The sequence below is a fragment of the Squalius cephalus genome, assembly GCF_949319135.1.
Source record: "Squalius cephalus genome assembly, chromosome: 1".
Lineage (NCBI taxonomy): Eukaryota > Metazoa > Chordata > Actinopteri > Cypriniformes > Leuciscidae > Squalius > Squalius cephalus.
The window spans coordinates 36,517,346-36,530,915 of NC_137122.1; the positions used below are offsets into that span (position 1 = coordinate 36,517,346).

A 13,570-nucleotide genomic window follows, 5' to 3' on the forward strand; every position below is an offset into this window, starting at 1 on the left:
CATTCTACAAGATAAGACATATGTAAGACACTTAGGCTCTGTTGTGCAACGGATCCTCCGCCATGGTCTCGTCAGTCATCTCATCACTTACTCTCGTCACGTGATCAGTGAACTCTACTGTACGTACGACTCTGCAGCTCGTCTTGGATGAGCTGGATGGAATTGAAGCGACCATTATCCAACTGAATTAAATGGTTTTTATTTCTATAAAAAGCAAAACGACAGTGGAGGCGTAATGTAAACGTAGCATAGCAGTGCCATATTGTATCCTAACTTCACCCTCACACTCCGTCATGGCAATAACACGAGACACACCCCTAGTAAGGATACATTAAATTGATAAAAAATGACAGTAAAGACTTTGTTTGTCCTTTAAAATAAAGAAATCTTGAAAAAAAAAATGGTTTCCACAAAACTAATAGGCAGTGCAACATTGATAATAATAATAAATGTTTCTTGAGCATCAAATCATCTTAGAATGATTTCTGAAAGATCATGTGACACTAAAGACTGGAGTAATGATGCTCAAATTTCAGCTTTGCCATCAAAGTAATAAATTACATTTTAAAATAAAACAATATTTTAAATTGTAATAATATTTCATAACATTACTGTATTTTTGATAAATTAATGTAGCCTTAGTGAGCTTTTGAACGGCAGTATAGATATGCTTTGTTTGTGGGAAAACGCTTCTTTCCGGAGACTCTTAGTAGATTTACCAAGTAAGTGTTATTGAATCAACTGAAGAATTCAATGACTCACTCATAACACTCAAAGAGTAAATTGTCGGCAGCTCCTGACGAATAATGAAACGTGCAGAAAGAATCCCTAAACTAATGAAATAAAATGATATATACTTTATTGTCCCTGATAGGGAAATTTGTCATGTACTCAATCGCCAGCATTTCGACAGAACCTGGTACATTAAAAACTACACAAAATATTCATACACCATACACGTACACATAAGAATAATCAGTGAATTAATCTTTTAGTGAGCCAGTTCAAAAGATAGAAAAATAAATACATAAAAAATAATACATTTAGTCAAATTTATGATAGGATAATATAAGACAATGAAACAACACAATAAATATCAATATATATTTCCCTTCTCAAGTAATGTAATCATGTTTTAAGGATATCTATATTTCTACTAGAAAACAAAAAGGTACTGAATAAAAAATCTTCAGTGTAGGATGCATCTGATAAAAGCTTGTGAACCCTTTACCCCTCAAGAGCACTAACTACAGACCCCAGATGTGAGCGAATAGCTGTCAGTCATTTATTCTTGTGTCTCATGAGCCCTCAGAGCCATATGGGGCTACGAATGCACACAGACTATCCCAGTAATTGGGGTTGACCTCAGCACTTGACCAGTACAACAATTAATGCAGGAGGCTGCTGTGGCCATGAGATTTGTGGCTAGTGTAATTTCCATAATGAGTGGTGTGTGAAGGTAGGCTTAGCTGTTCATTAAGACAGCGGCGTACTGCAGCACGGATACAGGAAGAGAGATGAGTTTCAGCGTGAACTGTCGTGCTCACAGAGCAGGGTTTATTTTGCCAGCTAATAAATGCTACACACACACACAACATGTTCGTTCGGAAAGCCCTCCACACGGAGCGATTAAAGCAAGCGGGATCACTGACCATGTAAGAATATTTGCATGAAGATATCAAAAGCTTTGACCTACAAGATACGCTCAGATTTGTGGCTCAGAGATGTAGGAAACTCAATGTTACCCAGCTGATTAAAAAAATACTCATTAACATTGTAACATATAACACAGTTGATATTTTAACAGGCAAAGATGCTTTAAAAGGCTGTAGGGTTATAATTAATGCTTCTGCAAATAATTAAGCAGCACTGCTCCCTCTAGGTGAAAAACAGCACTGCAATTCAATAGCAAATGGTCGATTTAGTCGAAAAATGAGCGTTATTGGTGCTCGGAACAGATCCAGAACTGACTGGATCCATTAAGCTTATGTAAGGACAAGAATGTTTTTTCTGACGCAAGTCTTCATTCACAAAAAGTAGCCACATAGCAAGTGCTGACAACACTAATCATGGTCACCCAGTGTGCCTCACTAACATTTATCAACCTGCAAGTGCTCCGGTGGTCAAACAGAGTGTGAGTGTGAGAAAGATGAGGTGGAAAGGACCTTTTAAAGGCAGAGCGGCAGCCCCATTTCCATCCAGGTATTGGTCAATTCATTAGCTTTAAGTGACAGGCCTTTGAAATGCCCCATTCATCTTACTGTACGCTCAGCAGATCTGCGGCACCGTCGCGTGACATTAAATTATAAAGGACAGTGTGATGGATTAAAAATGTCTTTTGCGCTCAGGGCTGTCTGTGCCTCGGTTCTTTCCATGGTGCAGCTCAGCTCATTAGCCGCTAGCGGGCTAAAGGCTGTTAGTTAATTCTAAGGGAAAATGAGAGCTGAGGCTCGCGGGGTGAAATAGCCCAGGATTGAGCTTGAGAAAAGGGACGCGTGGCTGAATATGGAGCAGTGTGTTGAGGCTAATGTCACTTATGCACACCCACTGATGCACAGATCCAAGCCTACTTTCCTTCAGAAAGCATTTAAGGGATTGTTGAGCCAAAAACGACAATTCTGTCATCATTCACCACCCTCATGTCGTTCCAAACCTGTATAACATTTTTTTCCTCCGTGGAACATAAATGAAGATATTCTGAAGAATATCTCATTGTGTGTGTGTGTGTGTGTGTGTGTGTGTGTCAATTTTGCACTGATCAATTTTCTCTTGGTTTGTCTTCCAGAAATTTCATTTAATTGAGCTTATCTTCAGCTCTGAAAAGTGTAACTAAGTGGAAATTAGAACTAAGTGGAAATTCCCCATGGATATTATAGTTTTATATCAATACAATAACAAGTAAGTGGAAATTTATTATGGATATAATTTAATAAACTGCTTCAAACGCTATTATCATATAAAATTTTCATATAAAATGTGAAGGGTTTACAAAGGTTAAAGGGATGGATCACCCAGAATTGACAATTCTGTCATCATCTACCCTCTTGTCATCCCAAACCTGTATGTTTTTTTCTCATTTGGAATACGAAAGGAGAATATTGAGGATTCTTCGCACAACTTTTTCCAAAAAGCACTATAAACGCATCATAAAAGTATATTTCAAGTCTTCTGAAGTCATGCAATATGTGGTAAACAGACAAAAAATTGAAGTTATGTTCATGCAAATCATTATGCAGCTCTCAAATCAAACATGTTGCTGGTTGTTGGGTGTCAATAACATCTAGTACCGCTGGTTTTCATGAGTCTCATGCAGTGATACCTCTTGATTCGAGCTGCATAATGAATTACATGAATGTTTGGTAACGTGACTAATAAACTATGAATTGTTGCTGTATGGAAACAGATGGGTGGAGACTCTTCAAAACAAATTCAACTTGTGTGTTCCAGTGGAAAAACCTTTTGAAACCGTATTGGGTGAACTATCAATACGGGGAGTGCAGATGAGTCTTTTCTCAGACGGGTTCTTGCTGAGAGAATGAGAATATCGCCCTCTGTTGGACACAGAAAGCATTACCATGTTTTTATCTTTTTTTCTCACTGGATGCAACAGAAGACTGTGTCCTCAGCGACGTGCTTGTGCTTTTGTTTTGGAGGCATGTTTGTGTTAATGCCAAGGAGAGACAGGGAGACTAAGTGTGCTTTCTTGTGTTACCATGGACACGTGTAATGTAATACATGTTTGACGGATCCTATAGAATTTCACAATGAGCTCGAATGCACTTCACTTCATCACGGTCACATGCTGCATTTTGGACATCAGAGCTATTTTGTTGTTCTATATCCCCTTGTGTGCTTTCTTGATTTTGCTTGTACGTTTTGACAAGGCACCTTATCATCTGGTACACCTTACAGTTCTTTTACATTGATGTTTTAAACAGATTGTTTGTTTGTTTGTTCGAAAAATGTATAAAGATAACGATATAAGCATCCACTCCAGTGGACGAAATCGTTCTGTTTATTTATTCTAAGTGTGCAGCAGTTTTGTAGCTCTTTAAAGCAGGATGGATTCTGATTGGCTTTCAATGTTTTTATCGTTCATCTGCTAGAAAAAATTTGGATAATACTTTATTTTACAGTGTCATTTTTACATATGTTACATGCAGTTACTATAGTAATAACTATAAATTATGCATAATTACATGCTACAAACCCTAAACCAAACCCTAATCCTAACCCTAGAGTAAATACATGTAGTTACTTAATATTACTCAGTACTTAAATGTATAATTACAGTGTAACAAAGACACCTTAAAATAAAGAGTAACCAAAACTTGTTCTGAAACCGTTATCTCTGTGCCGTTAATGTTGTATTTGTGGTGTGGACTCTGCAATTCATTTTATATTTAGAACGATTTTTAGAACTATATCTTTATCGTTATCGTACTTGGTTTGAACGGGCCTTTAGACACCCCAAGTTTGCAGGAAGACCTGATCAACAGTAAGTTCTTTTTGTATGTTTTTGTACAGTTTTGGTTACAAACTCTCTCTTCTCCTCACTGCACTCGTATTTTGAGTGTCATTCATTTGCCGAAAAAAAGAGAACACAAAATAAACAAAACAATTTTTGTTCAAAATTTCTATAATATATATATTGCGATAATATCGTTATTGTGAATTTCTTTTGGTCATAATAATAGTATAGTGAAAATCTGATATCGCGACAGCCTTACTGACAATAGCGCTCAATACCTGTTTGTGCTCAAATGATGACAATAGAATCATAAAAAAAAAATGAATGGATTGCATTCAAGAGATGTGGTCTATCAATCAGTGCTTGTGTTTAGGCACATGAAGTTGTAATGCTTAAATTTTTATTTTTGGGTGAACAATTTTTTTTGTAAATACAGTTGGGCATTTCAATAAATCAGCACCATAAGGTTTTAAAACCCTGAAATGGTGCATGCAGGTCCCTGCTATCTGGTGCTGCATTGAATTCACCACTAGGAGGAATCAGACACTAAGAAAAAATGCCCACAAGCCTTCACAGGCGGCACACTTCATGCCTAGACTGAAAGTATTCATGCAAGATGTGCCGTATAAAGTGCATTTTTGGCTGCTCTTCAAGGGTCAAATGAAGGCATGTGTGTGGTAGCAGGAGGTCTAGAATCCCCCAGCGATTTTGGAAGACGTGAGTGAGTGTTTGCTTCCATGCACATGTGTGCAGCAGTGAAATGTGTGTGAGTGGGCAGCGGTGACTCACTGCTGACGGTGAGCACATTGTTCTTGATCTCTGCGGTGATTTGGATGCGGCCCCTCCTCTCAGTATGGTCAGTCCCACACAGACTCGGCACGTTGGCCACACAGCGCTTATGGATGTTCATCATACAGTCTGGATAGCAGGAGACAGAAAGAGGAAGAGATGTTACACCAAAACCCCAAACGACAAATGCACAGACAAAGTACACAATTTTACACGCATGTGTAAAAGATGATGACTATATATATATATATATATATATATATATATATATATATATATATATATATATATATATATATATATATATATATATATATATATATAGTAGGTGCTTTCCTTCTACCAAAAAGGACTGTTGAGCCAATTCTGTAACTACAAATGGCCATATATATATATATATATTATAGTTTACATACACCTTACAGAATCTACAAAATGTTAATTATTTAACAAAATAAGAAGGATCATTCAAAATGCATGTCATCTTTTTTATTGAGTACTGTCCTGCATATTATATTTTACATTAAAAGATGTTTACATATAGTCCACAAGACAAAATAAAAGCTGAATTTATAAAAATGACCCCATTCACGTTGCATTAACAGGACGTAAAATGTACATTTTTCTTATTTTGTTTAAAGATCATATTTTTTCATTTAGTACTGCCCTTCAGAAGCTACAGAAGATACCTACATGTTTCCCACAAGACAAAATAAGTACAATCTTCAAAACTTCAAAAAGTTTTCACATTGTAAATGTGTTGTGTTTCCTTCTGGAGCATCAGTGAATGTTTGAACATTTTGTAATAGTTGCATATGTGTCCCTCAAATGTCCTGTGTGAAAAGATGGATCTCAAAATCATACAGTCACTGGGTTCAAATATGCAAAAGATGCCAGAAACCCAAAGAATTTGCGGGAGCTGGAGGAATTTTCTAAACAACATTGGGCAGTTTACCTGCTCAGGACAAACAAGGAACTCATAACCAGCCATCAAAAAACAGTTGTGGATCATCCAGGTAACTAGACACAGTATTAATATATATATATATATATATATATATATATATATATATATATATATATATATATATATATATATATATATATAAACAACGTAAAAAGGCACGCGTAAAAGTGACAACATTTCTCAATATGACTGTATGACTGTTCTTTTCTGGTGAGCATAATATATATATGGTCACAAATAATATATTATGTATTATAAATATACATACTGCCAACAGGCATGTATGCAGGTGGACAGCGAGGTGACTCACTAGAATTTGGAACAAGGGAACAGTCTTTCCTGAAGGTTGAATATCTGACCAGGAACAAACCAGTCATCAGTTTGTACTCTCCTGCTAAAAACATCAACAGCCACCAGCACATGTGTTTTGGATGCTGGCGTGCTTCCTAACTAGCTAAACAAGCAAGCCCAACCAGCTACATCAGAAATACTCGAAGCTGGTCTTTACAGCAAGGTCAACAGTGGCTTTATGATGAATTCACTGTTATGATGCTTTTGTTGTGTTGGATGCCACAGGCCAAACACAAGCAGTCGGACTCAACTTAAGTTTACATATCAATTAGCGAAAAAGCACTCCGGAATTCAGACTGCTTCTGAAAATGACTGTGAAACAAGCAAACACACAAGACCATACTTGTGAAACACACACAAACACAAACACACACACTGTAATTCCTCATGCGCTGCAGCAGTTCTCCACAGTTCAGTCAGAAGTGTGACGGAGCGCAAGCCATAGCTGGAGTGTAAACACTGTAGAGGGCCCCGGAGAAGACGACTCATGCATTGGAAACTAAACAAAGGTAATTATAGCTCTCTCAGTCTGCAACCATAACAACTTTGTGTCAGGTTTCAGTTGAAGATGCTGAGCGCCTCATCTTTACATCACCTGTCTGCTCACTTGTTAGTCTGTCTACCTGCCTGTCATACATTAATAAGAGTAAAGAGCGGCCGGTAAATATGCTGTTATATCAATGAATATGTGTAAGCCAACAATCAGGAATGAGGCGGTGAATATCTGTGCCCCGGAGGCTCAGACAGCTGCTAAGTGAGTGAAGCATTTTGAATGTTTTATGTATTGGACACTGGATAAGAGGCTGGCTACCGTGAGATGGAAAATCTCTTTTCACTCAGGTGCTTTGTGAGCGGGACTTCATACAGCCTGGTTATGTTCTCACTCAGGATATTCGCCTCGCAGGGATAGGTAACACACACAGATCACTCAACCATCATACTAGGGTTGCATGGTTTCTGTGCAAATGGCATCAGAAAACAGAATAGTACTGTTCAAAATCTAACAATGTGCTGCTGCTATTATTATTTGGCAGTCCAAACCAACGTGATGTAAAGTGTGAAAGCAAACACTAAGTTAGGGGTGTCAAAATGCTTCAGTGGATGATTTGAGAATGAAACAATTTAATTAATTTATTAATAACAGATGCAGAGTATTTGACAACTACACTACTGAATCCTAACTTTTGATGTCCTATAGTCAACCGTACAACATCCATTCCACAAAAAGAACTTGCATCCTGGGATCAGCTTTGGACTAAACGCTAATCTTTTCATAAATTTCATTTTTCAAACTCATTCTAGTAAAACGTGTGAAATGTTCCTTTACCCAGGGTTAAAAGCAGGGTTAAGAAAGACAATAACCCGGGGTTAAGCGCAGTGTGAAAAGCCTTCAAATTTCATGAAATTCAACCAGAAAAATGATTATGTGTGATTAAGCGTCTCAGTGGAAGTCAAGGAAAGTGAGAGATACCCACGGTCACATCTCATGCCCTGGTGGATGAGTCCGTACAGCAGAGAGCCGCAGTGGTCACAGAAGGTGGGGCTGGAGTACGTGTGCACCTTGAACTTGTGCTTACTGCGCGGGTCCTTCAGAGAGACACACAAAAAAGAGAGCAGTCAGCCACGTTAGCTATAAATAAGCATAACCAGACATATTGGGAATTAATGTTGATTGCAATAACACAAATACAAGGTGCAAAATAAACTTAAAGTGGAAGTACATTTAAAATAAGCAGAAGAGAAAGTCACAGAGGAATTTAAACAGGTATCAATGGTATTTTACATGTTAAAAGCACAGGTGAGGCAATGAGAAGTGGGTGAGAATAGCCAGCATATAGCTTTACAATATTTTAATTTGAAACTTTTTTCTATGGGTAAAAGGAAACATTAGAAATCAGAAATAAAAACCTAAATGTCTGAAACCAGTTGGATTGCTACTGCATCCACAGCCTAAAATTACAATACAATTCACACTGCCGATGTGTGAGACAAAAAAATACTGTATTATATAATGTATACACACACACACACACACACAGCATTCAAAAGTAAGATTTTTTTAAATAACTTTTATTTAACAAGAATGCATAAATTGATAAAAGTACTTTTGATAAAAAATATTAAAAAAATATGCTATTTCAAATAATTGTTGTTATTTTAAACTCAAAGAATTTCTTTCAAATAAAATGATAAAAAATCCTTTGAACAGTGTAGATTCAAAAGGATACATTTATTTTTCAATTTTGTTATTTGATATAATTATTTTTTATGAATTTAATATAAATAAAATATGATATATAATAAAGCCATATATTAATAACATTTAACATTATATCATTTATTATTATAACATTAAATTCACCATTGATTAGTATTATATAGATTATGTATATTTTCGGGATCAGATTTTTTTTTGTTCCTCCTGTTTACAATCACAGTTATTCCGGGTAGATACTGGAGGTTGTCTACAGAGCACTGCCACCAGAAGTGACATTGGCAGGATGACCCCTGTGACCTAAATGATACTGGAGCACCGGGTCAGCAGGGCACTGCCAGTCAGCTGCGACACTGGCACACCAAAGAACCCTTCCTGTCCGCCTTCCCCCAAGTTTTGCATCCATTATTAATTAAGCAGGGGCTCTTTTATGACATCCTATTCATAAGGTGCTGTTTTAATATTCTCCCTCTGAATACAGCTCATGGTGGCGATGACACTTGCACAAAAAGAGAGTAGCTTCCATACGGCCTGTGGCCTGAGCACACAGAGAGCATATGTAGCACACACAAAGTCCACAGGACCGTGTTACAAACTCTTACAGTAGAAGAATATGCAATGAGAAAAGGTCAGAGTGAATTTACAGAGGCTGCCCTCGCATCCAAGAGCACACTGTGTAGGGAAGCAGAGGTGATGATGAGGCTCTCGGTGGGAAGAAATGAGAGAGAGAGTAGGTGGATGAGGCGAGAGAGAGAAAGAGAGTAAGGCTACATAACAGCTTTAAAATAAAAATCACAATAACAACTTACAAAGGGGTCAAAGTTTGGCAAGGACTGTTAGCCTCTGCTAGTAGATACTGTAACTACACACTCTGCAGGCTAAAAGTATTTTTCTCCATTGACGGACATTTAAAAGTAGCCATTTATTCAGACAAATACTTATGCAAGCATCATGCATTACCGTGCAAAAGTTTGAGGTTGGTAAGATTTTTTTTTTTATGTTTTTGAAAGAAGTCTCTTTTGCTCACCAAAGCTGCATTTATTTAATAAAAAAATACAGTAAAAACATTAATAGTGTGAAAATGTATAATCTAAAATATTCTCATCATTACTCCAGTCTTCAGTGTCACATGATTCAGAAATCAGTCTGATATGAAGATTTGCTGCTCAAAATTCGTATTATTATCAATGCTTAAAACAGCTGTGCTGCTTACTACTTTTCTTTTTTGTGGAAATCATTTTTTTTTTTTTTTTTAGGTTTCTCTGATGAATAGAAAGTTCAAAAGCATTTATTTGAAATGTAACATTATAACTTTTGATCAATTTAATGTGACCTTGCTGAATGAAAGTGTTAACTTAGTATCTACTGTTAATATTTCATTTTATAATTGTTAGTTTATCAATTGCTTTAAAAAATAGGCTAGTTTTTGTCATAGTTGGATAGATTTGCATGGACCGATTCTTTGCATCCTCCACTAGAGTGGATCCATTTTCTTGCTTTTTTCACCAGACCAGATGTGAAAACATCAATTTGGACGGCACTGCACAAGCAGCCAAACCTAAGCAACCCATTAGGCAATAAACAAACTGCACTGAGCAAACCACAAAACCTGCATGACCCAGTGGGCAATTTGGATAGCAATATACAAACCACTAGAGCTGCACAAACCAATTACATTCTAACCAGTGCACTTTCAAAGCTTTATGGAAAGTGGCTAAGTGCTTAATTAAAACCATATTAAACAGCATCAAGGAAGCTCTTGGAAACAAAAAAGGGAAGGCGTTTCTATCTATACAGTACATTAAGTGCAAAGTATAATCAAGCTATAAAGCCTGGGCCTCCATGAATTATGAATTATGGACCAAGCTATCCATTTTCTTCTTGCCATCAAAATTTACAAGCTATGATTGTGCTTTAATTATTAAGTGCTTGATGGAGTGAAAAGTACAGAACATGGTGATGGAAAAAATGAGAAAAGCGATTGCATTTCCATCACAAAAAACTTTTGTGATTGAAATAATATGAGATTGGAGATAAAACTACACTCAATGCTTTTGTGAATAAATACAAACATTCTCAGGAGAACACAATACTTTGCGAGAGAACATGAAAAGTTTTGCGAGAGAACGTATCATTTTTGCTACAAATATTTTTTCCATCCACCCTTCCCCAGAAACCGAGTCTGTGAAGAATAATGAAACAGGGAAGAATGAAACTACGTTTGCAAAATTATATTTCACGTTGGTTGACTAAGTAAAAAGAAGAATGTTTCAAATGTTTTTGTCAATGCAATGAAAGTCAATAGAGCCCAAAAAACAACATCAGACCCCGTCAAATTTCATTGTATGGAGAGAGAGAAAAAAAAAGCATTTTCAAACACTTCTTTTGTGTTCGAAAGAAGAAAGCCATACAGCTTTGGAAAAACCGGATGAGTAAATAATGACAATTGTTGTTATTTAAGTGAACCATCCCTTTAAGAAAGCACCGTTTTCGGGTTCAATGCATCCTTATGCAACTTGCATAATAAACATTCTTGCATTCAAAAACAGTCCAACATATTGGTACATCACATGGCACCACAATTTACTGCAGTATCTAAAGCGGCACAGATAACAATATGACGGGACACGGCTGTGAAGGTCCATTCAAGCAAATGAAGGCACAACAGAAGAGGGCTGTGAAATGCAGAGTAGGTGCAGGTGTGAAGGGGCCTTTGTAGACTCATCTGAATAGTCCAATGACAATGTCTCCCCTGTAGCGCTGGCCCTTGCGACAAAACACAGATTCACTCATAATAAAGAGAACAGACACAGTATAATTCATTTGTATTATAATTCCCTGTCATCTTATACAGATGGGACACAGGGAGCAGCATACAAACAATAACAAACAATGAAAGCCTGCAGATGAAATTAAGCCCAGCATATGGGTGCCTGTCCAAACAGGGATCCATAGACAGGAAAAACAAAAAGTGACAAATGCAAATAAAATCATAGCACCATCTTTATCACGTTCAATTTGACTGCTTCTTTGCAGACTGCGAAAGAACGTGTTATCTGTTTTAGGAAAATCAGTGATATTGATCTTGACCTTCTTAGTCATACTATTGGTGACTTACCAGTTGCGGCCTCTATCGACCATTATGATGCTGCTTTTACATCTATTCTGGATGAGTTTGCCTCTCTGAAAAACATGTTTCTTTAAGAGATCATCTCCTTGGTATACATCCGAGTTGCAGGCAGTTGGAGCGGAAATATAAAAATTCTGGCTTAACAGTTCATAGATCAATGTTTGATCAGTATCAGATTGAGTATCATAATGCTCTCAAAGCTGCAAAAGTGGCATATTATTATTAGTGACATCTCTAATCCCAGAGTTCTGTTTAGAATTGAGAATATTTATAAAGCCACTGCCTGTGACGATGGTTCTGAGCTTGTTGAGGCGCATTCTCCTAATCTCTCTGGTCTCGTTTTTTCAAGTTTCAGTGCTGTTGATTTTGATTTTATTTCGAAATTTGTTCGGTCAATGAATTCTACTACTTGCATACTTGATCCACTCCCTACAACTGTTTTGAAAAACTGTCTGCCTGTTATTGTATGCTTCACTCAATACAGGGAATGTCTCTTCTGCTCTAAAAATGGCAGCAGTTACGCAAGTTCTTAAAAAGCCTGGGAGTGATATCACAGATATGTCGAATTATTGACCCATTTACAATTTACCTTTCCTGGCAAAAGTGCTTGAGCGTGTGGTTGTTGGCCAACTCCATACTCATCTCTGTACGAATAGCCTACAAGAAACTATTCAATCCGGGTTTAGATCTGGACACAGTACAGAGACTGCTCTAGTCAGGGTCTTGAAAGACCTCCTCGTTATAGCCGACTCTGGGGCTTGTGGCATTTTGGTTTTGTTAGATCTTAAAGCTGCATTCGATACCATATGCCACAGCATATTATTGGACAGTGCTCGTGGTGTTTGCACTGCTTCAAGTCAGCCGCCGATCGGTCTGCGCAGAGCTGCATGAAGTCGAACAAGCCTTTTAACACAAGCACATGACAAACCGGGAGTGTCAGAGCTCTGTCACCAAACCAAGATATAAACTAGACAGAAGTGACAGAACCCTGACAGTTTACATGCTGCCTCTTGGGCAGATCATTCAGAAGTATGGCCTGAGCTATCACTGTTATGCGAACGACAACCAGATTTATATCAGCTCTTAGCCTGATCTCTACTGTTCCTCTTCAAAACATACTGACTGCTTCTTGGAAATCAAAGGGTGGATGAAACTCAACTTTCTAAAACTAAATTGCTCCAAAACTGAAATCTTATTAATTGGCACTCCATCTAATATCAGTAAATGTAATGATTTTAAACCTCCACTAGACAATACCAAAATGTCCCCTTCTGGCCAGTTGCGTAATTTGGGTGTGATTATTGATTCTCATTTTAAAAACATAACGAAGGTTGCTTTTTTCCATCTGAGGAACATTGCTCGTATTAGACCTTTTTTTCCTCTAGGCCTGATGCAGAGAGGCGGCTTATCCATGCCTTCATCACGTCAAGGCTTGATTATTGTAATTCTCTCTTTGCGGGTTTACCAGCAAATTCTATTAAGAGGTTGCAATATATACAAAACTCTGCTGCACGTGTTTTGACTTATACATTCTCACGCCATCACATTACTCCCGTGCTCCAGCAACTGAATTGGCTTCCAGTTCAGCCACATATTGATTTTAAAATTCTGATTTTAACCTATAAATCAGTACACGGGTTGGCTCCA

At 37.4% G+C, this 13,570-nt stretch overlaps 1 protein-coding gene across 2 annotated transcripts in view; it reads right to left on the reverse strand.

The window, feature by feature from the left end:
• Positions 1–13,570, reverse strand: part of prkcbb (protein kinase C, beta b) — a 123,813-nt gene that overhangs the window by 63,695 nt on the left and 46,548 nt on the right. For both annotated transcript variants that reach the window (XM_079885450.1, XM_079885449.1), the window contains exons 4-5: positions 8,054–8,165; positions 5,261–5,389 (exon numbers count right to left, since the gene is read on the reverse strand). In XM_079885450.1, coding sequence (XP_079741576.1) covers positions 5,261–5,389; positions 8,054–8,165 — 241 coding nt within the window. The remainder of the gene's footprint in view (positions 1–5,260; positions 5,390–8,053; positions 8,166–13,570) is intronic.